Source organism: Pollicipes pollicipes, unplaced genomic scaffold (assembly GCF_011947565.3).
Source record: "Pollicipes pollicipes isolate AB1234 unplaced genomic scaffold, Ppol_2.1 Scaffold_4295;HRSCAF=5057_pilon_pilon_pilon, whole genome shotgun sequence".
Taxonomy (NCBI): domain Eukaryota; kingdom Metazoa; phylum Arthropoda; class Thecostraca; order Pollicipedomorpha; family Pollicipedidae; genus Pollicipes; species Pollicipes pollicipes.
This window is the reverse complement of record NW_023596461.1, coordinates 31235600-31259099: the sequence shown is the minus strand read 5'-3', so window position 1 is coordinate 31259099 and position 23500 is coordinate 31235600. Positions and strand designations below refer to the sequence as shown.

General features: G+C 56.9%; 4 protein-coding genes across 5 annotated transcripts; all 4 read right to left on the bottom strand.

Annotated features, from left to right (window-relative positions):
* Positions 1-2849: 2849 nt before the first annotated feature.
* On the bottom strand, positions 2850-4560 carry LOC119096244 (putative calcium-binding protein CML18). Of its 2 annotated transcripts, none has more exons than XM_037219055.1 (2): positions 4373-4560; positions 2850-3583 (listed from the first exon to the last, which is right to left on the bottom strand). In XM_037219055.1, the coding sequence occupies exons 1-2, from the start codon at positions 4445-4447 to the stop codon at positions 3107-3109; spliced, it is 552 nt and encodes a 183-aa protein (XP_037074950.1). In that variant the 5' UTR covers positions 4448-4560; the 3' UTR covers positions 2850-3106. The 2 variants fall into 2 exon arrangements, with proteins under 2 accessions (XP_037074950.1, XP_037074951.1); XM_037219056.1 differs by lacking the exon at positions 4373-4560 and adding an exon at positions 3804-3874.
* Positions 4561-7751: 3191 nt separating this feature from the next.
* Positions 7752-8727, bottom strand: LOC119096246 (putative calcium-binding protein CML16). Its single transcript, XM_037219061.1, has 2 exons — positions 8649-8727; positions 7752-8428 (listed from the first exon to the last, which is right to left on the bottom strand). Exons 1-2 carry the CDS (start codon positions 8676-8678, stop codon positions 7952-7954), a joined length of 507 nt encoding a protein of 168 aa, XP_037074956.1. The 5' UTR covers positions 8679-8727; the 3' UTR covers positions 7752-7951.
* Positions 8728-12439: 3712 nt separating this feature from the next.
* LOC119096245 (calmodulin-like protein 5) lies at positions 12440-13407 on the bottom strand. Its single transcript, XM_037219057.1, has 2 exons — positions 13325-13407; positions 12440-13104 (listed from the first exon to the last, which is right to left on the bottom strand). The coding sequence occupies exons 1-2, from the start codon at positions 13352-13354 to the stop codon at positions 12628-12630; spliced, it is 507 nt and encodes a 168-aa protein (XP_037074952.1). The 5' UTR covers positions 13355-13407; the 3' UTR covers positions 12440-12627.
* Positions 13408-15567: 2160 nt separating this feature from the next.
* Positions 15568-23224, bottom strand: LOC119096243 (transcription factor Dp-2). Its single transcript, XM_037219054.1, has 8 exons — positions 23109-23224; positions 22670-22769; positions 21425-21610; positions 20211-20336; positions 18832-18941; positions 17441-17523; positions 16920-17003; positions 15568-15776 (listed from the first exon to the last, which is right to left on the bottom strand). Exons 2-8 carry the CDS (start codon positions 22718-22720, stop codon positions 15673-15675), a joined length of 744 nt encoding a protein of 247 aa, XP_037074949.1. The 5' UTR covers positions 22721-22769; positions 23109-23224; the 3' UTR covers positions 15568-15672.
* Between the last annotated feature and the right edge of the window lie 276 nt (positions 23225-23500).

Sequence of the window (23500 nt, the reverse complement as noted above, 5' to 3'; positions counted from 1 at the left end):
ACGGCTAGAGAGGCTGTAGCGGGCAGGGCAGAAAGGCGGCCGCTTCAGGACGCCATCTGTTGGGAATCCCAGCGGACATCCCGGCGGCGGGCGGCGGACGATGGAACGGCCGTGGACGGATGCACACCAACAGGGGTCCGCACCGTCCGTGCTGGAAATGGCCATATGTTAGACGTCAGAAAAATATCCAGTGCTTGGTAACATATGAAAGATACCGGGAAACTACATGGACAGACTACTGCAGTGCCACGGTGCACCGTTCCAAAACAAGATGGTTTATAAGCAGTACGATATCGCGCACTGCTATGAACATCTATCTGGTACTCTTCCGGAAAGGCCTTATGCAGGTAGTAAACCGGGGTTGTTAGTGTGTATTATTCTGGATGTATGAATACCTCCACTGCATGGTGGGCTTTTTGCACGTGATTGGTTGAGGTGTTAGCCAGTGAGGTGGCCGGGCGCAACTACCCCGTGCTATGGGGGGGGGGGGGGGGGAGGGGTGACGATAATGCCGGTGATTACTTTCACCGATGTTTTTAACTCGACGTAGGTGTTGATGTCCACTTTTTCCAGAGGTGTGCTGTTTGGTTGTCAGCAGGATGCATACGTATTGCTTTTGTAATCAATCCATGTTCATGTTGTTTTTTCTCGGTCGCTCTATTTAATGTCAGATATTCCCGGAGGGAACGAATATACCTGACTAACTTACATGCCAGTGCCCCATGCTCAGCAGAAGGGCTAATTGAAAATGGAAAGACTCAGAAAATGGAGTCTTCCCTCAGCATCCATTGCATTTACTGAGGTTTCCTCTAACGCAGGAAAAGGAAGTGTGTAGCCTCTGTGACCTTCAATGAAATTGTTGCAAGCGCAAGGCTGCCGAGAAAGATAATTTCATAACACTGCTGATCACATGAGCTCTCCAAATAATCCCGGTGCGTTAATGTAGACTTCAACGAATTGGAACTAAAAGAAGGTAAGGGCCTAAAAGCAAAGCGTATGCAGACGTGAAACAGATGATCCTGCTTGCTTTGGTTGAACATGAACACACCGTTCCGTCGGTCGGAGTCCTGCAGATGCCACAGATGCACAGTATAGATGCCGAGACGGACTTCTGGGCTCGACCCGGGGTACCTCCTCCAGCAGACTGCGGCATGTTGGTCCAGAGTTTGTGACGTCATCACCCGAGCTTGCCACTAACGCAACAGAGCGCACAGCTGCGGGCCACGGTGTGCTGCGGGCTTCCGCGTGTTTGTCCAGAGCTTGTTACATCACGAGGCCACTGGCCAGTGACGTCACAGGCTCCCAGCTGCAGATCGCAGCATACAAGCAGCTCCAGTCCGCTGGCACCGAAACTATGACGTCATGACCCTGTTGTGTCTGAGACGTCACGGCCTGAAGCGGCCGCTTCAGGACGCCATCTGTTGGGAATCCCAGCGGACATCCCAGCGGCGGGCGGTGGCCGAGGGAACCCCGTGGACGAATACGCACCAACAGGGGTCTGAACGGTCCGGACTGGAAATGGCGATATGTTGGGATCTAACACTCGTTAACTTAGCACAGTGTAACCGGGCATGACAACAACAGACTACTTTAGTGCCACAAGGCACGACATCACTGAACCAAAATGTTGTTTACGCTGCCGCGATATTGACGCATCCGTGTTGAGCGTTCGTTATTGTGTGATGTGATGTTGGGTGCATTCAGCAGTTCAGCAGTTTGAAGCTATCCTTTGCTGGTCAAATGCTGATGCGTGAATTGCGGGTGCGATTCAACACCGTCATATTTGTTCACGTGCAGTTTAGTTTAGCGGACTACGTCAACGCATAGGTGATACTTTCCAGGAAAGGTCTTGCTGAAGAAGCGAGTTGTGTTTGTGATTGTGCATTATCCCATAAATATTGATGCAGACAGAATTGCTATTTTCAAGAATTTGTTGGGGCGCGCTGAGCCTATAAAGTTGATTTAATCTACCCCCCAAATCCTGATATATGCCGAATTTCGACCACTTGTATTCGCGTCCGCAATGCCATAATTAACCTAAAAAAGTTTGTTGGCTCCGAAACTGTTGTGACGTCAAAGAATGACATCCCGTTTTCAGCTGATGTGATGACGGTGATAAGATATGATGATAATGACGCCCATGGCGCATGATGTATTTAGGTTTTTAGGGTACCAGCAGGCTGTACACTTCCTGCATTTTATTTGCCTAGGATTCTCCTTTGTATTCATATGTATTGGGGTTGGGATGGGGCCCAGAAGAGCATTAAATGACTAAATTCAGCAGGGGGGGGGGTTGAGGCTAAAAGCTCACTAAAAAGGCTAAATTCAGCATCGGGGGAGGCTCAGGTGTCCCACGAAAGTGTACAATGTGACACCCCTGAATACAGACACAGCCTGGTCAGCTTTTCGCAGGTGGCAGGCTCATCTGTTAGCCGGTCAGGTGGCCAGGTGAGACTCTCCGGTGCTAGGGCAGGGTATCTGAGCTGGTGTACTTGTCACCCGGTGTGTCCGTCCTTGACCGGTGGTCCGTGTGTTGCCCGGTGCGGTCTCGTGTTCTTCGCGGCGGGCTGCGACTGTAGCCGATGTCTCCGCCGGCGCGTACAGGCGCCATCGTCAGCGGTTGGGAGGGCCCGCCGTGCCTGGGCGGGCTCCACCACGGCGTTGGGCGGGATGTGCCGCGTCTCATGCCTCTACAACGCCACAGATCAGCGACGGTACTGATTTCTTCAGCTTGGGTGTCCCTCAAGCGTTCTACGACAGCTAGCGTGGTTGTTTCTGTCCGTCTCGCAGAAAACACGAGGTCATATGCGTGCTGGTCGTGAAGCTTACGACGGTTGAGGCGCCACAGAATTTGTTCAGACATTTGCATGCTGAGTGGTTCACACAGTTTTATTGGCAACATATGAAGTTGGCAGAGGTGAAGCATGGGTATGACCTTATTGCATAACCGGACAAGTTCAATAGTCTCTATCACACATCAGTTCACAATAGCGGCGTGGAGGCCTGTGACGGTAACATCCCGACCCCACATGGTCAGCCGGTGGCCCCATTGACACAGGGTGACCAGCCTCACAGACGACTCCGTCCCGCCGGCCTTACAGCGTCTTCACGCCTCTTTCTGGAGTGCGACGACGGCGAACGTGAACTCGTCCTGCTCCAGCATGCCGTCGCCGTCTGTGTCGGCGTCTTCCAGGACGTAGCGCACGTGCTCGAGCTGCCGGTGTCCACTGAGCAGCGACGGCACCACCTCCAGGGCCTGCTGCTGCGTCAGCTGGCCGTTGCCGTCTGTGTCTTCGGCGCGGAAGGCGATGGGCACGACCTCGGCCGGCGGCGGCCCATTGGCGGCCTGCCGGAAGTCGGCCAGGTTGACGAAACCGTCGCCGTCGCCGTCCATGAGCGAGATGGTGTGCCGCACGTCGGCGACGCTGAGGTGCGGCCCGCCGGCCCGTATGATGGGCTCGAGCTCGGTCGGCGAGAGGCGGCCGTCGCCGTCGGCGTCCGACTGGTCCAGCATGCCCTGGAACGCCTGCTGCACCTCGTCGCCGTCGAGGCCCATGGGCATGGCGGCGCCCAGCGCGCCCGTCTGCGGGTGGAGGAAGCGCGTGAGAAGGGTGACGGTCTGGCTCTCCTCGCCGTCATCAGTACACGGCCTCACGCGGTCGGGAAGGTCGTCAGCGAGACACGTCTGGCAACACTTAACAGCCTGCGCAAGCAAACATCAGGTGCCGCTTTGACGGCAGCGCTCCGTGATTTGGCTCTGACGTCACACGGTCTCACTGCCCCGCCGTGGGTTGTCCACTCACCAGAGCGATGGCGGCGATCAGCTTCAGCATTGTGTTCGACTGTGTTCGGCTGGAACGGTCAGTGCAGATGCGCAGTATGCCGGTGTGAAGAATGCTTGGCAGACGGCCGCCGGCGCCCCGCCTTTATACGAATTGGTGGCCCGTCCGCCGGCAGCAGCAGCGGCGTCACCAGCAATGCAACGTTGGGGGTGACACGGGATACGGCAAGCTGGACTGTCACCCGCCCCGCCGTGACCCTGTGTCATAGCGTGAGCCACCGCGGTGTCAGATGTCAGGAGACGAGGGCGGGATCAGCGGCCGGCATGACCTGTCGGCCCCCAGAGCGACGCCGCTGGAGCCACTACTGCGCGGCCGACTGGCCCAGCTGCGTGACGTCACACTGCAGAGCCGTGCAGGATGGCGCGTGTTGGACGCAATTATATTTTACGGCCAGCAGACGTCGATGACCTCAGGGTGTCACCCTGAGCCCGGTGCCAGGACCTTTGACGGAGCTCAGAGGGTGTGCGGAGGATCAGAGATCCACGAATGGCACGTACCAGGCTAATCACGCCAACAAGTTGGTGACTGACCTGGAAGGTGATGCAGACTAGTGACGCGTCGATAATTTGCCGGTGCTGTGTTGTATGAAGTCGTCTTCCGTGCATCGGCGTTGAAGGCGTCTGTCTGCATTGTTAAAAGTTAGCCGTTGGTGGCTTCCCATATTTCTGCCGTAGGTTAGTTACTTGGAGGCAGACAATTTCATGATATTGCTTCTTGCGCGCAGGCTTCGCCGGATGAGTCTCCTCGGTTTTCAAGGTAACGCATAGTTACAACCATACGCTCTCTATTTGTCTGCAGTCCTGGAACTTGATCGATATAAACATCAATGGAATCCACCTGTTATTGACAGTAAAGTATTCGGGCAGTAGTTGCGGTCTTAGGTTTGCTATCGCTCGTATCTGGATATATAGGTGAGCAGGCCCTTTGATATTCAGTTTTCGAGAGGTGTAGTGTACTTGTCTGTGCTTCGTAAACCATGCAGTGCCGTCATAGGGACCAGCGCATGTGATGCCCTAAGTACGACCTGGCCTGAAGATGGTCCCGAACTGGTTCTCATACAGTGCATCTCTGCCCAGCCGAGTGCGCACACATCGTGGTTCCTCGTAACTGATAGACTCGGCAGCCACATGCATCTACGCGCGCCTGATGCGCCCCCTGGTTATAACACAGGGTAGGGGGGGGGGCTCACCCTACTAGCTCCACGCCTGATACGCTCCCCGAGTGTAACAGTGGGGGGGGGGGGGGGAGAGGGAGTCACCCTACTGGCTGCACGCCTGATGCGCTCCCTGGGTATAACACGGGAGGTCACCCTGCTAGCACCCCTGAGGAAGACAGTGGAACCACCGATGATGCCGGCGCTTGCTTTCAGCGGTGCTTGATGAACTCGACGTTGGTGTTGAAATCAGTGTTTTTTCAGAGGTACTCTGTTTGGTTGTCAGCATGATGCGGGTATGTTTCTCGAGCGGTCCATTCCTGTTGATGTTGTTTTCGTACCAATACTCTATTTATTGTTTGGAATATTCCTCCTAAAGCGCATAGCACCATCATCACATTCGGGGGTAGAAGGGGTGATAGTAACATAGGCGCAGTAGGCCTGTGCTCAGCAACAAAGCTTACTGAAAGAAGAAAGCTTAACAAAATATATTCTTCCCGCATCCGCCATTGGTTCCAATGTAACACGATGCAATCTAGGAAATAAGAATAGTTTGTTATCTACAGTGCTGTTGTATGATTTGTTCAGAAGTGCAAAGTTGCTGAGAACAAAGATAATCAGTAGTACTAGCATTATTCCTCGTGAAAAAGCAGGAGAATGGAGATATGGTTGGGTTGACATTTCGGCAATGTGCTTTTATCGAAACAATGGGAGGACCACTCGAAGAATTGTTTGAAACGCTCCTGCTATTGCTTCAATGAAGGCATGTTGCCGGCATATCAACATAACTGCCTTTCCATTCTCCTGATTTTTGGAGGAACAAGGCTAATTCTACCGTCTTATCTATGTGAGTATTGCTCCTCGCTAGTGCTTTGAACATCTCGCGTAAGATTGCCGAGAACGATGATTTCGTTTCACTGTTGGTCGTATCAGCTCTATACGTTACCACTGCGTGTGACAGTACACTAAAGACGTCGCGAAGCCACTCCAGCAGGCTGAACTACCTTCGCAAGCAGCCTGCAGCTAGTTACTCCAGAACTTGTGACGTCACAAATCCGCGGCGGCCGATAGAGCTATCTCCTCCAGCAGGCTGCGGCGTGTTTGTCCAGAGCTTGTGACGTCACAAGGTCACTGGTCGGTGACGTCACAGGCCCCTCAGTCGCAGGTCGCAGCATGCAGGCGGCTCCAGTCCGCTGGTCCTCAAACTTGTGACGTCATGACCTCGTTGTGTCTGTGACGTCACGGCTAGAGAGGCTGTAGCGGGCAGGGCGTAGAGGCGGCCGCTTCAGGACGCCATCTGTTGGGAATCCCAGCGGACATCCCGGCGGCGGCGACCGCCCAGGCAACCCCGTGGACGGATACACACCAACAGGGGTCTGCGCGGTCCGTGCAGGAAATGGCTATGTGTTCGGACCTGACACTCGCTAAGCCAACACAGTCTAACCGGGCATGACAACAGACTACCTTAGTGTCACAAGGCACGACATCACTGAACCCATGTTTTTTTCCTTCACGCTACCCGTGATGTTTACGCATCCCAGTTGAGCGTTCGTTATTGTATGCTGTGATGTTGGGTGCATTCAGGAGTTCAGCAGTTTGAAACTATGCTTTGCTGGTCAAATGCTTATACATGAATCGCGGGTGCGATTCAGCGCCGTCATATTTGTTCACGTCAGTTTAGTTTAGCGGACCCCCGTCAACGCATAGGTGGTACCCTCCGGGAAAGGTTAAATTGAAGAAGCGAGTTATGTTTGTAGTTGTGCGTTATTCCATACATATTGATGCAGACAGAATTGTTAATTTCGAGAATTTGTGGCGGTGGGCTGAGCCTATAGAGTTGATTTAGCCTACCCACAAATCCTGATGTATGCCGAATTCAGACCACTTATAATTGCGTTCGCGATGCTAGACTTGACATTACGAAGTTTGTTAGTTTCGAAACTGTTGTGACGTCAAAGAATGACATCCCGTTTTCAGTCGATGTGATAATGGTCATAATGTATGATGATAATGATGCCTGTGACAAGTGATGTATTTAGGTTTAAGGGTAGCAGCAGGTTGAACACTTGCTGCATTTTATTTCCGTAGGATTCTCCTTTGTACTCATATGCATTAAGGCTGGGATGGCGCCCAGAAGAGCGTTAAAGGACCAAATTCAGCGCGGGGGGGGGGCGGGCGGGAGGGGAGGGAGGGAGGCTAAAAGCCCATTGAGGAGGCCAAATTCAGCATCGGGGGAGGCTCAGGTCCCCCACAAAAGGACATAATGTGACACCCCTGAATACAGACACAGTCTGGTCAGCTTTTCGCAGGCGGCAGGCTCATCCGTTAGCCGGTCAGGTGGCCGAGTGCGACTCCCCGGCGCTAGGGCAGGGTATCTGAGCTGGTCTACTTTGTCACCAGGTGTGTCCGTCCTTGACCAGTGGTCCGTGTGTTGCCCGGTGCGGTCTCGTGTTCCCCGCGGCGGGCTGCGACTGTAGCCGATGTCTCCGCCGGCGCGTACAGGCGTCGTCAGCGGGTGGGAGGGCCCGCCGTACCTGGGCGGGCTCCACCACGGCGTTGGGCGGGATGTGCCGCGTCTCACGTTTCTACAACGCCACAGATCAGTGACGGTACTGAATTCTTCAGCTCGGGTGTGCCTCAAGCGGTGTACGACAGCTAGCGTGGCTGTTGTTGTCTGTCTCGCAGAAAACCCGAGGTCAGTTGCTTGCTGGTCGTGAAGCTTACGATGATTGAGGCGGCAGAGAAGTTGTTCAGGCATTAGAGCGGTTCGCGTGGTTTTATTGGCAAAATATGATGCTGGCACCGATGAAGCATGAGCATGACACATCGGTTTACAATAGCGGCTTCGAGGCCTATGGCGCTAACATCACGCACCCCACATCGTTAGCGGGCGGTCCCGTCGGCACAGGGTGACCGGCCTCACAGACGCTTCCGTCCAGCCGGCCTTACAGAGTCTTCACGCTTCTTTCTGGAGTGCGACGACGGCGAACGTGAACTCGTCCTGCTCCAGCATGCCGTCGCCGTCGGTGTCGGCGTCCTCCAGCACGTAGCGCACGTGCTCGAGCTGCCGGTGTCCACTGAGCAGCGACGGCGCCACCTCCAGGGCCTGCTGCTGCGTCAGCTGGCCGTTGCCGTCTGTGTCTTCGGCGCGGAAGGCGATGGGCACGACCTCGGCCGGCGGCGGCTCGTTGGCGGCCTGCCGAAAGTCGGCCAGGTTGACGAAGCCGTCGCCGTCGCCGTCCATGAGCGAGATGGTGTGCCGCACGTCGGCGGCGCTGAGGTGCGGCCCGCCGGCCCGTATGATGGGTTCGAGCTCGGCCGGCGAGAGGCGACCGTCGCCGTCGGCGTCCGACTGGTCCAGCATGCCCTGGAACGCCTGCTGCACCTCGTCGCCGTCGAGGCCCATGGGCATGGCGGCGCCCAGCGCGCCCATCTGCGGGTGGAGGAAGCGCGTGAGGAGAGTGACGGTCTGGCTGTCCTCGCCGTCATCAGTACACAGTCTCACGTGGTCAGAAAGGTCGTCAGCGAGACACGTCTGGCAACACTTAACAGCCTGCGTAAGCGAACATCAGGTGCCGCTTTGACGGCAGCGCTCCGTGATTTGGCTCTGACGTCACACGGTCTCACTGCCCCGCCGTGGGTTGTCCACTCACCAGGGCGATGGCGGCGATCAGCTTCAGCATTGTGCTCGACTGTGTTCGGCTGGAACGGTCAATGCAGACGCGCGGTGTGCCGGTGTGAAGGATGCTTGGCAGGCGGCCGCCGCGCCCCGCCTTTATACGAATTGGTGGCCCGTCCGCCGGCAGCGGCAGCGGCGTCACCAGGAATACGACGCTGGGGTTGACAGGGGGATACGGCGAGCTGGACTGCCACCCACCCTGTCATGACCCTGGGTAATAGGGTGAGCCCATCGCGGGGTCGGATGTCAGGAGACGAGAGCGGGGTCAGCGGCCGGCGTGACCTGTCGGCTCCCAGAGTGATGCCGCTGGAGCCACTACTGCGCGGCCGACTGGCCCAGCTGCGTGACGTCACACTGCAGAGCCGTGCAGGATGGCGCGTGTTGGACGCGATGATGTTTTACGGCCAGCAGACGTCGGTGACCTCAGGGTGTCACCCTGAGCCCGGTGTCAGGACCTTTGATGGAGCTCAGAGGGTGTGCAGAGGATCAGAGATCCACGAATGGCACGTGCCAGGCTAATCACGCCAATAAGTTGGTGACTGGCCTGGAAGGTGATGCAGACTAGTGAGTCGTCGAGGATTTGCCGGTGCTGTGTTGTATGACGCCGTCTTCCGTGCATCAGCATTGAGGACGCCTGCCTGCATTGTTTAAATTTAGCCGTCGGTGGTTCCCCATATTTCCGCCTGAGTTAGTTCATTGGAGGCAGACAATTTCATCATATTCCTCACAGAGCGCAGGTTAACCTGACGGCTATCTCTGGTTTTCAAGATAGCGCATAGTTGCAACCATACGCTCTCAATTTGTCTGCACTGCTAGAACTTGATTGATATGAACATCGATGGAGTCCTCCTGTTATTGATAGTGAGTTATTTGGGTAGTGGTTGTGACCTCAGATTTTCTAGCGCTCGTATCTGGATATACAGCTGAGCAGGCCCCTCGATATTCAGTTTTTGAGAAGTGTAGTGTAGTTGTCTGTGCTTCGTAAACCATGCAGTGCCGTCATAAAATTCATCGCACGTGATGCCCTACTTACGACCTGGCCTGAAGATGGTCCCGAACTGGTTCTCATACAGTGCATCTCTGCCCAGCCGAGTGCGGACACAGCGTAGTCCATCGTGCTAGTGATAGGCTCGGCAGCCACATACACCTACGCACGCCTGATGCGCTCCCTAGGTGTAAGACTGGGGGGGGGGGGGGGGGGGGTCACCATACTAGCTGCACGCCTGATGCGCTCCCTGGGTATAACTATGGGGAGCTCACCCTACTAGTACCCTTGAGAAAGACAGCGGAACCACCGATGATGTCAGTGATTGTTTTCACCGATGCTCGGTGAACTCGGCATTGGTGTTGAAGTCAGCGTTTTTCCACAGGTACACTTCTTAGTTGTCAGCATAATGCGGGCACGTTTTTCGAGTGGTTCATCCCTGTTGAAGTTGTTTTCTTACCAGTGCTCTATTTATTGTTTGAAACATTCCTCCTAATGCCCACAGCATCATCACCATCATCTTAAGGGGAAGAAGGGGTAATAGTAACATAGACGCAGTAGCCCTATGCTCAGCAGCAATGTTTACTGAAGGAAGAAAGCTCAACAAAATATGTTCGTCCCGCACCCGCCATTGGTTCAAATGTAGCACGATGCAATCTAGGAAATAAGAATAGTTTGTTATCTACGCCGCTTTTGTATGATTTGTTGAGAAGTGAGATGTTACCGAGAACATAGATAAGACTGTAGTATTAGCCTTGTTCCTTGTGAAAACGAGGAGAATGGAGATACAGTTAGGCTGATATTTCGGCAGCGTGCCTTTATCCAAATAATAGGAGAATCGCTCGCAGAATTGGTTGAAACACTTCTGCTATTGCTTCGATAAATGAATATTGCCGAAATATCAAACTAACTTTATCTCCATTCTCCTGGTTTTTACGAAGAATCAGGCTAATTCTATTGTCTTATCTATGTAAATGATGCTCCTCGCTAATGCACTGAACATATTGCGTAATATTGCCGAGAACGATGATTTCATTTCACTGTTGGTTCTATCAGCTGTACACGTTATCACTGCGTGTGACGGTAGGTCAAAGACGACTGGAAGCCACTCCAGAAGGCTGAACGACCTCCTCCAACAGGCTGCTGCTTGTTACTCCAGAGCTTGTGACGTCACAAATCCGCGGCGGCCGATGGAGTTACCTCCTCCAGCAGGCTGCGGGGTGTTTGTCCAGAGCTTGTGACGTCACAAGGTCACTGGTCGGTGACGTCACAGGCGCCTCAGTTGCAGGTCGCAGCATGCAGGCGGCTCCAGTCCGCTGGTCCCAAACATGTGACGTCATGACCCTGTTGTGTCCGTGACGTCACGGCCCGAGGCGGCCGGTTAAGGACGCCATCTGTTGGGAATCCCAGCGGACATCCCGGCGGCGGGCGGTGGCCAAGGGAATCCGTGAAAGAATACACACCAACAGGGGTCTGCGCGGCCCGTGCTGGCAATGACCATGTGTTGGGACCTGACACTCGCTAACCTAACCCAATGTAACCGGGCATGACAACAGACTACCTTACTGTCACAACGCACGACATAACTGAGCCAATTTTTTTTACGCTATCCGTGATGTGGACGCATCCCAGCTGAGCGTTCATTGTTGTATGCTGTGATGTCGGATGCCTTCAGTAATTCAGCGGTTTGAAGCCCTTCTTTACCGTTCAAATGCTTGCGCGTGAATGGCAGGAACGTCTCTACATCATCATATTTGTTCACGTGCAGTTTAGTTTAGCGAACAATCAACGCAAAGGTGGTACTCTCCGGGAAAGGCCTTATCCAAGAAGCAAGTTGTGTTCGTAGTTTTACATGATTTCGTATGCATGAATACAAACATCGATGCTACTTTCCGAGATCGGTTGGGGGCGGCCTGAGCCACTAAAAATGAGTTGACCTACCGATAAATTCTGGAATATTCAGGCTTTTGGCCGCTGGCATTTGCGTTCCCGATGCTGTAATTGACATCTAAAAATTGGTTGGTTGCAAAATGTTGTGATTTCAAAGAATGACGTCCCGATTTAGGCTAATATGATTATGATAATTATATATGATAATAATGATATTTATGATGATGTATTTAGGCACCTAGGGTACCAACATTTCAGACACGAACTGCATTTCATTGGCCGATGATTCTCTTGGTCATATGCGTTGGAGGAGAGGATGGCTTGGAAGAGCGTTGCTGGTCTGAATTCAGCATCGGGGAGGCTCAGGTCCCCCACAAAAGTCTATAATGTGACACCCCTGAATACAGACACAGCCTGGTCAGCTTTTCGCAGGCGGCAGGCTCATCTGTTAGCCGGTCAGGTGGCCGAATGCGACTCTCCGGCGCTAGGGCAGGGTATCTGAGCTGGTCTACTTTGTCACCAGGTGTGTCCGTCCTTGACCAGTGGTCCGTGTATTGCCCGGTGCGGTCTCGTGTTCCCCGCGGCGGGCTGCGACTGTAGCCGGTGTCTCCGCCGGCGCGTACAGGCGTCGTCAGCGGGTGGGAGGGCCCGCCGTACCTGGGCGGGCTCCACCACGGCGTTGGGCGGGATGCGCCGCGTCTCACGTTTCTACAACGCCACAGATCAGTGACGGTACTGAATTCTTCAGCTCGGGTGTGCCTCAAGCGGTGTACAACAGCTAGCGTGGTTGTTTCTGTCTGTCCCGCAGAAAACCCGAGGTCAGTTGCTTGCTGGTCGTAAAGCTTACGATGGTTGAGGCGGCACAGAATTTGTTCAGACACTAGAGTGGTTCACGTGGTTTTATTGGCAAAATATGATGTTGGCACAGATGAAGCATGAGCATGACACATCGGTTCACAATAGCGGCGTGGAGGCCTATGGCGATAACATCCCGACCCCACATGGTCAGCGGGTGACCCCATTGGCACAGGGTGACCGGCCTCACAGACGCTTCCGTCCAGCCGGCCTTACAGAGTCTTCACGCTTCTTTCTGGAGCGCGACGACGGCGAACGTGAACTCGTCTTGCTCCAGCATGCCGTCGCCGTCGGTGTCGGCGTCCTCCAGCACGTAGCGCACGTGCTCGAGCTGCCGGTGTCCACTGAGCAGCGACGGCGCCACCTCCAGGGCCTGCTGCTGCGTCAGCTGGCCGTTGCCGTCAGTGTCTTCGGCGCGGAAGGCGATGGGCACGACCTCAGCCGGCGGCGGCTCGTTGGCGGCCTGCCGGAAGTCGGCCAGGTTGACGAAGCCGTCGCCATCGCCGTCCATGAGCGAGATGGTGTGCCTCACGTCGGCGACGCTGAGGTGCGGCCCGCCGGCCCGTATGATGGGCTCGAGCTCGGCCGGCGAGAGGCGGCCGTCGCCGTCGGCGTCCGACTGGTCCAGCATGCCCTGGAACGCCTGCTGCACCTCGTCGCCGTTGAGGCTCATGGGCATGGCGGCGCCCAGCGCGCCCGTCTGCGGGCGGAGAAAGCGCGTGAGGATGGTGACGGTTTGGCTGTCCTCGCCGTCATCAGTAGACAGCCTCGCGCGGTCAGGAAGGTCGCCAGCGAGACACGTCTGGCAATACTTAACGGCCTGCGCAAGCGAACATCAGATGCCGCTATGACGGCAGCGCTCCGTGATTTGGCTCTGACGTCACACGGTCTCACTGCCCCGCCGTGGGTTGTCCACTCACCAGGGCGATGGCAGCGATCAGCTTCAGCATTGTGCTCGACTGTGTTCGGCTGGAACGGTCAATGCAGACGCGCGGTGTGCCGGTGCGAAGGATGCTTGGCAGGCGGCCGCCGCGCCCCGCCTTTATACGAATTGGCAGCCCGTCCGCCGGCAGCGGCAGCGGCGTCGTCAGGAGTTTAACGCTGGGTTCAACGTCGCCGAGAGTTCAACGCAACACGGCAAGCGGCGAGCTGATATGCCACCCGCCCCGCCGTGACCTTGTGTCATAACGTGAGCCCACCGCTGTGTCAGATGTCAGGAGACGCGGGCGGGGTCGGCGGCCGGCGTGACCTGTCGGCCCCCAGGGCGACGCCGTTGGAGCCACTACTGCGCGGCCGACTGGCCCGGCTGCGTGACGTCACACTGCAGAGCTGTGCAGGATGGCGCGTGTTGGGCACGATGATATTTTACGGCCAGCAGGCGTCGTATGCCTTATGGTCGCTTAACAACTCTTCGACGCGCGTTTTGGCTTGAGGAATGGGTGTATCACGTGGTCAATAGTGGCGCACTGGCTCAAATATTTATCAATGCGGTGCTTGATAACAGGCTGTTTTGGTCTGCTAGGTGAATCACAAACGTTCTCAACAGTCGAGATGCCACGTCGGTTGACATGACGACGGTGGTCGTGATAACGGCGGGGAAGAAGCGTAGTGCTGAAGTGTTAACCGCGAAGTTTGGACTCAAAGACAATGAATATTGACATTCCTTTATAACTTATCCTTTGATGACTGGTCTTGAGGTGCCACGAGAGTATGTTTTTGAAATATGCTCCAAAGGTGGGATACTCCATTTGAGGCAAAAGTGGAATCATCCTCTCGAATATGATAACCATACGATTATGTTGAGCAGCAAATCTAAGGCACGAAAATAATCTTGACTTCCAGCTTTTTGTAATACGTGACTCATGACGATGACGTTACAACTATTGCAACACACAACCATCGCAAGGGAACAATCGGTCACAAGGCTGCTGATTTTAGCTTTCTGATTGGCATTGCGTGTGGCTTTAGTAAACGGGGCTGAGAGAGCCAACACAGACTAGCGAGGAGAGCAGTGTTCCATATGTCGGAGTGCCGAGAGCCCGCAGACTCTGGATTGGCGACAGTACACCGTTCACGTTCACATTTTTAGACTTTCACTGCGCATGCGTCTCTCCCGTTGCCGTCGCAATGCGGGCCTTCATGGGCGTGATGTTTTATATGATTCGCCCGTCTCCCATGCACGTGCTCTATCAAATCGCTACCCATGCCTATCGGTTGTGCTCACACGTTGCCCGTTTGCGTTTTTTTATTGCGATGGTTGGTATTGTGATATCTAGGAACTTTCGCGCCGTGACTCATCCTTCTGCGTCGCCAACTGCAAACACAATGTGAATGGGGCTATTGGCGATCCCAACACGCACGGCAGCAACTTGAGGTGTTTCGTGTAGCAGCGGAGCGTTCCCAGAGCGGAACGAACACTGGGACCCCTGCCGCCGTCCGGGGAGCGAGCAGCGTGGGAAGCTCCACGGCGTGGGAGCGGGCGTCTCCTGACCTCGCATGAGCCCGCGCCACTACCACGGAGGGCGTCCGACGCGGCTCAGACGTCCGTCCGGGGGCGCTGCCGGGCCAGACGCGACGCTGCCGCCGCCGCCTGGCGCGAGATCGGGCGCGCGCTAGCGCTTGATCGTTCTATCAATACATCGTGTATTCGTTCGAAGCGGCGGAAGTATCGGGTGATTGTGAACGTCGTGTTTTCACTGGATACGACCCATCCTGACACAGGCATGCCAAGGCGTGATGCTAACCACTAGTCAGTGCAACGTCATAGACAACGTACGGCGTTGCACAAAGCTGCTTGCTTCGACGGTGACTGCGATGCGAGCGGCGAGCACAAGATGAGGTGAGAGCGAGGGGAGGGGGAAGGGAGGGGGCGGCGCGCCGGGTGACAGGGGCATTGCCTCGCGCTGGCTGAGGTCCGCCGCGGGCCGGCTGCCTGGCCGTTTGTACATAGGGGGCCGACACGGTCAGGTCAGCACGAGTCACCGCCAGCCAGCAGAGGTGGCCTCCGCCCGGTCGGGACTGGCGGTGGCCGGCCTCAGCCACGGACCCACGGCCGGCGGTGGTAAGCCATGACAGCAGCATGTCCGTCTGATAACACTGCCAGCGGCCGTCTGGTGTCCGGCGGCTGGTCCTCGGCAGCTGTCCAACCGGCCGGAGCGGGCGGCTGGCGCTCGGCTGCTGTCCGGCGGCTGAAGCAGGCGGCTGGTCCTGGGCAGCTGCCTGCGGCTGGAGCGGGCAGCTGCTCCTCGGCAGCTGCCGGGCGGCCGGGTCACGGCGACTCCCACGTCGTCTCCAGCTGGTCCAGTGGCCTGTCCAGCCGGTCTGGCGAGGGCTCGGGCCCGTCCAGCGCGCCAGCCGCCTCCAGCGCCACCTCTGCAACGCGGCGAGGCATGACATCATACCAGGCGTGGCTCACAGGCGCCGGGCGCTTCCCACGTGCTGGCCGTGCCACCGTGCGGCCCGATCTGCAGACATCACGACTGATGTTTTGGGACATGTTCGCTGAGGGCTCTCTGCAGGGGCTTGACTCCTCCTCGCTGACATAGCCCGCTGTAATTGCGATACAACTGAGGTCTAAATCAGTTACCCATGGATCTTGTGTAATACCCAGGACATCCTTGGTGTTAGTGAGTCCTGCAAATGGCGAGATGGCATTCCACTTTCGCCCATGTACGCGTCACAACCCAAAGTTTCTCCTTGGATTCGAACCGGGATCTTCCGGTCACCAATCCAGCGTGGTGCCACTGAACGTCCATCTAGGACCCTCCTGCGTGATCCCGGTCAGTTTCGCAGTAGAACGATGGACTCGGTAATCAGAAGATCCCGACATGAGCCTCAGCAATGCTACGGAAAACATCCGGGCTGTGATGCATGCATGGCTGAGAGTCGAATACAATCCAGCCATTCACTCAACTCATTAATTCGTGAAGGCGGCCGGGGAATCAAATGGCCGGATGGAACATTGTGTACACAATATACCAAGGGCGACGATGACCCAAACAAGTTATTCAGTATGTTACGCCAATACCTCTTTTCGAATAATTTCGTACAATGCTGATCAAAATGATGACCTGAATCGTTTCATAAAACTGTTTCGAAGCATTGTTCTCGAGAACTCGGGTTTCAGAACACCAAACCTCGCCTTCCGGTGGGGGTAAAAGCATTTTCCCAGACCACGGCATTACGTTTTTTTTTGGGGGGGGGGGGCGGGGAATTCAGCACTACCAACGGCAAGCAAAGTTTATAAAAATTCAGCGGCAACGTAGACCCCATCCATGGAGGCTTCCCCAGACGGATGTGTTCCATCAAAGCTACCAGATCATCATCACGGTCATCATCATCAACGGTCTTAAAAGGGGGTACGAGTGGGTACATGTCACCGTGCATTATCGGAATACGTTACCAGCGAAGGCAACAACATCGTGTAGGGTCACCCAGGTCGCGTGCGATATGCCCTGACGTTGCCAGGAGCCACTGCCTTTTAGTGAAGGGTTCCTGCTGACAGGAATCACTTACGTTCAATGAAGGCGGCCAGGGATGGCGGCAGCATGGCGGCGGCCTTCCCGAGGTCCTCCTCGCCGCAGGTTCCACTGTCCAGCCCTGGCCAGCCAGGTAGGTCAGGTCCGCTCACCCATATACAATCGTCTTCCTATGCTTGACAGTCACATTTAGAATCATTCTAGACTACTGTCTCACCACTTTCATTTGACACCATTCTACTACTGTCTTATCTATGACTTTTTAGCTTCTTATATCCTCAGCAACTGATCTTTTTTTAAGAAGGGGAGACGCGACGCACGTCGTCGCACCACCACTTTATGGCAGCCAGCGACTGCAGGGGCCCATATTTGGAACACTTGCTACATATGTCATAGCAATAACGGCGGGCAGAGAAAGGGCGCTGCTGGCAGCGCGTGCGTGGCCGTGGTGTCGTGGAGTTCGAGGCGGGTCCTAAACAGCCCACAGACAGCACCTCGGTCGGGGCGCACATCGCTCCCTGCCGACACCATGGTAAGGGTGCAGCACCAATGGCTTACCTAGTGTCATGCCCATCCTCTTCAGCACCTCAATGTCGTCATGTATCTCGAACGTGTCGTTGAAGTTAAAGAGGTATTCCCTCCTGAAACAGATATCACCGCTCATCCACAGGTTGGCGAATATATTTACTAGATGCGCGATGGCGAGTGTGCAAGGAATGCGCTCTAGGACAATAGAGACGCTGGCTTCTTGCGTCTGTTCTGAAACAAAGAATTCAAAACATCAACTCCGGCAGGCGGTCAGCCGGTGCTGATACTTTGAACTGCGAAATAGTGGTGCGTTTCACGCAGCAATACACCCATTCATTCTCCAACTGGCGACGCATCGGCGTAAGTCTAATGATCCTTAACGAACCTGGCAGCCAGCTGAAATTCACGCCGATCAGTGACGTAACCAACGGCAGGGGACCATAGGGAAATTACCCCTGGGGGCCTAAAGGGTATCAAATGGAGCATATGTGCATGTAGGACTCCAAACTATCTCATTTTGCCAATGGGGTCCTCGGCAGCAGGGGCCCAGGGCAGGTAAGATCTCTGGGAGACAAAGAGGCCCGTAGTCCTCAAAGCTTCTGGGCATATTTCGCAAAATGACGGAAAGGGGTGGGGGGGGGGGGGAGGCAGGAAAAACGGTTGAACCTACTCGCACATACACCCCAAAACCCCGGATTTAGCCCACTTTCTTCTTTAAGTTGCCAAATGAAAGCGGCGGGTTCGGTTTCCGGTTTCCATCCGGTGACACGGCCATCTCAACAAGTAATCCCGGGAGTACAAAAATAGCGAAAGTTGGCTGCGCCCAACTTCGAAGTCCGGCAGCTCCCATAACTTAACCCGTGCAGGGCCACGCAACGAGCCGGCTCTGTCTGGCGGAGAACAGCTACCATCGGGCCTATCCATACCTGGACCGACCGATTGGACGACAGTACAGTCCGAGCATAAAGCTGTTGGTAACACGCCACAGCCTCCAACAAAACCCGCTCTTCTTCCACTTCGGCTGAGTGCAGTCAAATCGCTACAGCTTTTCAGCGATGCACCTTGCAAGGGGAATACTTGTGCCTGCACGCCTGGGTCCGACTAGATGCATGATATCAAGCAGCACAGCTACCCCAGGCTATCAGAGTTATGCGCAATCTATCATGACATGGAGCGAATCTCAACATTTGAGCAGCAAAAAATGCATAGATCGCCAGCCATATTTTAGCAAGATGATTGACATTCTTTGCATGCTTTACCTATCAGTCGGAGAGGACGTAACACACTCACAAATCCTTATTTCCCCGAGGGCTTTAGCCGCGGTAATGACAGCTGGCGATGGTAGCTGCAACAGCGCTGCCTCTGTGTCCCACATCAGCACGGCAGCGAAAGGGGGGGGGGGGGGGCGGGGGGTTACTCACTTGTCGCTAGATATGCTGCAGTCGATCACCGTCTTCTTCTTGGTGTTGACCACGAGGAACGGCAGCTGCACGGACGAGCCGGCCTCGGGCGGGCCTTCAGTCTCCTCCAGCTGCCGCAGGGATGCCGTACAGTGACGTCAGTGTGATGTCAGTGTGACGTCAGTGTGACGAGCTACAGGTTCGCGGCCTCTGGATCGCTGGTCCTACCCTCTGCCCCATGTCTGGTGATCCGATGTAACGATGATGACGATGAACGTGACGACATTACATGGCGCCTGGCCATGCACTTCCAACAACTCCTATCATAAATGCTTTTTTACGCCCCACATTTGTATGAAGCATTATTGCATACTACGGCACGGTAATGTTCCTATGAGCTGTGAGTGTTTCAGCTGCCAACAACAACAGGATAAAGGCACTGCCGTTCCGCCACGAAAGCCCATCGCTCAAACACTGCACGCTAAAGAAGCAGAGCATGGCAAGCTGGTTAGCAAGCTCTTGATGACCGTTCGGGAGCCCGATATGTCGGACCCTCAAGCAGCTGGTCGATGTCCACCGACAGCAGAAAAACTGCGGTGGATCTTTTTAATCATTGCTGGCAAACGTGTAGCTACTTACATCATCACTGAGCTGCACGGCACGCCACAAACACACCGCCATGCTAATGCACCTGGATTAACCCCGAAGCACACATCCAGACACTCACGCCATCCGCTCGGAAGGCGCGGGCCCGCCACACAAACGGGCGCAGTTGTTACCGCAGTCCTATCAGCGTTAACGGCATGCTCATCGCCGCAGTCCGCCAACATGTAATGCCATCGCCACCGCAAACCGATACTCGCTAATATGCTCTGTAATATTCTGTAATTACGATACTCTGTAATTCGCTGACGCTTGTCAGACGCGCCCGTGAATAACAGAACAGGACTGGGACGAGCCCGGGCCGGCGGACCGGGTCTACAACTGGCTGAGTAAGCACGACGACGGAAGCTGTACCCTTCCGTACCGTCAGTAACATGACGTCACGATTAACCTGCGTCACGAACGTGCACCAAAACGACGTGACAATGCAATGGTCCGTGGAGCCGTATCAGCTGTCGCCGGTGACCACAAATGCTGATCTCGTGCTGCCGTCACATCTCTTTCATGATCGGGCCAAGTTCAACTACCAAACACAGAACATGTTGATCAAGCCAGCCGCGTCGCCGTTGCCCTGGCGCGCGCTACAGTCTCACTACCCCTGCCATGGGGCCCGTGTGATGTGGTCGGCTCCAGCAGCCTCCTATCGTCGGCGGCGCTGGAAGGCACAAGAAAATGAGAAACACGATAGAAAAACGAAGAAACACTAGAAAACACGATACGGCAATAGAGCAGCTTACCGCCTTATTGCGTTCCACCAGATTCTTGAAGGCAATCTGGCGCAGCACGAGATCCTTGAGCTGCTGGGTTTTCTCACTGATTCGCTGTCGGCAATCTGCTTTCTCCTGCTCCAAGTCTGGCGAGTCCTGCAACGGAGGGCCAATCGGCGTCCCAGTCCAGCCGGGCGAGCGGGGAAGAGTGGCTGGCACCCGGCGCATCCTAGCAGAGCGGGGCAGAGTGGGCGGCACCCGGCGCATCCCAGCAGAGCGGGGAAGAGTGGCCGGCACCCAGCGCGTCCCAGCAGAGCGGGGAAGAGTGGCCGGCACCCAGTGTGTCCCAGCAGAGCGGGGGAGATTGGCCGGCACCCAGTGTGTCCCAGCAGAGCAGGGAAGATTGGCCGGCACCCAGCACGTCCCAGCAGGGTGGGGAAGATTGGCCGGCACCCAGTGTGTCCCAGGAGAGCGGGGAAGATTGGCCGGCACCCAGCGCGTCCCAGGACAGCGGGGAAGAGTGGCCGGCATCCAGTGTGTCCCAGCGGAGCGAGGAAGAGTGGCCGGGACCCAGCGCGTCCCAGCAGAGCGGGGAAGAGTGGCCGGCACCCAGCGCGTCCCAGCGGAGCGAGGAAGAGTGGTCGGCACCCAGCGCGTACCAGGAGAGCGAGGAAGAGTGGCCGGCACCCAGCGCGTCCTAGCAGAGCGGGGAAGAGTGGCCGGCACCCAGTGTATCCGAGCAGTGGGCTAGAACACGGCACCACAACTGCCGTACAGCGCATAGTCACATATGCCGTCCGGGCTCGCGATCCTGGAGTCGGGCTCCGATTGATGAATCGGGCTTCAGAGCGTGCTGACTGCCATGGTCGTATGGCGCCCATAGGGGGGAACGACGACACTTAGTGTGTGGATAATCCAGAGACCCGTGGCCCGCCGGGTAAGCTCTGGCGACAGAGCAACACGCGCGAGCGCGCCAACTAAACACACGGGCAAACACGAAACGTGCCAAACGCACGAGGTAGACGGTCCCGCTCGGTGATCTCTCCCAGGGAGTGAGCCGGCTCGGTGGTCTCTGCCCGGGAGTGAGCCGGCTCGGTGGTCCCTGCCCGGGAGTGAGCCGGCTCGGTGATCGCTACCCGGGAGTGAGCCGGCTCGGTGGTCCCTGCCCGGGAGACGGCCGGCTCGGTGGTCCCTGCCCGGGAGTGAGCCGGCTCAGTGGTCTCTGGCCCGCCACAACGCCTCACCTCGGCCGGCGGCGCCGCCAGCCCCAGCCACTGGATCCGCTTGCGCTCCTTGCTAATGATCTGCATGGCCATGAGCACGTTGAGCGCGTCGTACACGCGACGGCGGATGTTCTTCTGCTCGTACTGCTGGTCCGGCGACGCGGCGGCGCCGGGCGGACACAGCTCAGCCACCAGCTCGTCGGCCACCTGCCAGCCGGGGCGAGAACCACACACTGACGTCCGGCGCTAAGCGGCGCGCCCCGAACACAGCAGGCACTGGACAGACGGCGGCGGCGGCGCAGCGATGTGAAGAAGCAGTTGGAGCATAACGGAGCAGCTGAGCTGACCTGAGCTGACCTGACCTGAGCTGAGCTGACCTGAGCTGAGCTGAGCTGACCTGACCTGGTGCCTGCCGGCCGGCTGGGAGGGCTGCAGCGTCGTCTGTCACGGGACGCTGCAGCCCTCCCAGCCGGCCGGTGCCGAGGTCGATGGCTGGGCGATCGCGGCCGGACTGGGGCGCGGCGGCATTCAGGTATACCCGGGCGTGTGCTAACCAAGAGATCGCCCAGGTGGTGACCCACAGACCGCCCAGGCGGTGAGCCAGAGACGGCCCAGGTGGTGAGTCAGAGACTACTAGGATGGTGACCCAGAGACTGCCCAGGTGGTTGCCCAGGCAGCACAGGGCAGCCAATGGGACAGCAAGGAGACACGGACCGGCGCCGCCTGCCGAGGGCGTACCTCGCACAGGCGAGCCGCGCTGAGCCGGGCAGGCGAGGCGACTACACGGGCGACGGAGAGCCGGCAGCCTACCGACCCTGCGCATGACCTCCCTACGCTGGAGCGGGTATCATGACCTCATCCAGCGGCCGCCTCTTCTGGTGGGACGGCGGGCAGCCAGCGGGGCAGGGTGCTCGGGCTCCGACGCCGGCTGGCCGGCCGCGTCCAGCAGAGTCGGCGGGGGAGGGTGCTCGGGCTCCGACGCCGGCTGGGCGGCCGCGTCCAGCAGAGAGTCGGCGGGGGAGGGTGCTCGGGCTTCGACGCCGGCTAGACGGCCGCGTCCAGCAGAGAGTCCGCGGGGGAGAGTGCTCGGGCTCCGACGCCGGCTGGACGGCCGCGTCCAGCACAGAGTCCGCGGGGGGAGAGTGCTCGGGCTTCGACGCCGGCTGGACGGCCGCGTCCAGCAAAGAGTCCGCGCCCGCAGGCGACTCGCGCCGACCAGGCCCGGCTGAAGACAGGCACGCGGGGGGCGTACAGGGAGACACGCACCTCGTTGTAGGTGGTGGTGCCCTTGGCGCGCACTTTCTGGCACACCTTCATGGAGAAATGTCGCAGGCCCTTGGCGTTGCGCTCGTATCGGCGCCGCTTGCTGCCAAGTGGAACAGTTAAATTATCATCTTGAAGTGCGGCCGACCAGCAGCGGCTGCCAAGTGCGCAATGAGAGGAGTCACGCATCAGGATCATTTCAGTGAAGCAGCCTTAGACGAAACAAGATAGTGACAAGGAGCGCTTTGGTATTGACGCATTCCCTTCACCAGATTCAAAGCTGAGCATATCCATCCGACATTCAATGCTGAACTATGCATGAAACAACACCGTAACAAAAAAAAGAGAAAATCACACGTGCAACAGTGTGCACGACCACGGGACTGCGGCTCCAGCCGGCCCTCTCCGCGGGTGCCCCCCCCCCCCCCCACGGGAGACCCACCTGTCTGACCACAGCTGAGGCGGGTCGGCGGCGCGTTTGACCGAGCGTCCGCGGCCAGGACTGAGTTCGGGCGTCCATGGAGACGACGCGCCCCGGCCGGGCGGGCTTCCCTGCCGGCGCCGGCAGCGGAGCTGCGTCAAACAACACTACGACGCGCTCCGGCCAGGCCAGCTTCTCTGCCGACGCCGGCGGCGGCGCTGCGTCAAACAACACTACGACGCGCCCGGCCAGGCCAGCTTCTCTGCCGACGCCGGCGGCGGCGACGGCGCGTCACATGATCCTGCGGCACGCCCGCCGCACGCGCCCCCGTCACCCTCCCCCGCCAGAGGCGCGCCGACCAGCTCGCGCCGCAGGTCTCCTTTCGTTGCGGGAAGAACACATGCTAGGACGTC

Bases quoted from the DNA above. Each gene is read 5' to 3' on its own strand.
- LOC119096244 (XM_037219055.1), bottom strand. From the start codon at position 4,447: ATGCACGGAAGACGACTTCATACAACACAGCACCGGCAAATTATCGAC. The intron at 3,584-4,372 runs GTCAGTCACCAA...CTCCACCCGCAG, and splicing joins TAGTCTGCATCACCTTCCAG to ACGGGCGCGCTGGGCGCCGC.
- LOC119096245 (XM_037219057.1), bottom strand. From the start codon at position 13,354: ATGCTGAAGCTGATCGCTGCCATCGCCCTG. The intron at 13,105-13,324 runs GTGAGTGGACAA...CTCCGCCCGCAG, and splicing joins TGATCGCTGCCATCGCCCTG to ACGGGCGCGCTGGGCGCCGC.
- LOC119096243 (XM_037219054.1), bottom strand. From the start codon at position 22,720: ATGAAGGTGTGCCAGAAAGTGCGCGCCAAGGGCACCACCACCTACAAC. The intron at 20,337-21,424 runs GTGAGGCGTTGT...CCTCCGTTGCAG, and splicing joins TGGCGGCGCCGCCGGCCGAG to GACTCGCCAGACTTGGAGCA. The intron at 17,004-17,440 runs GTAAGCCATTGG...CTGGCTGGCCAG, and splicing joins GAGGATGGGCATGACACTAG to GGCTGGACAGTGGAACCTGC.
- LOC119096246 (XM_037219061.1), bottom strand. From the start codon at position 8,678: ATGCTGAAGCTGATCGCCGCCATCGCCCTG. The intron at 8,429-8,648 runs GTGAGTGGACAA...CTCCACCCGCAG, and splicing joins TGATCGCCGCCATCGCCCTG to ATGGGCGCGCTGGGCGCCGC.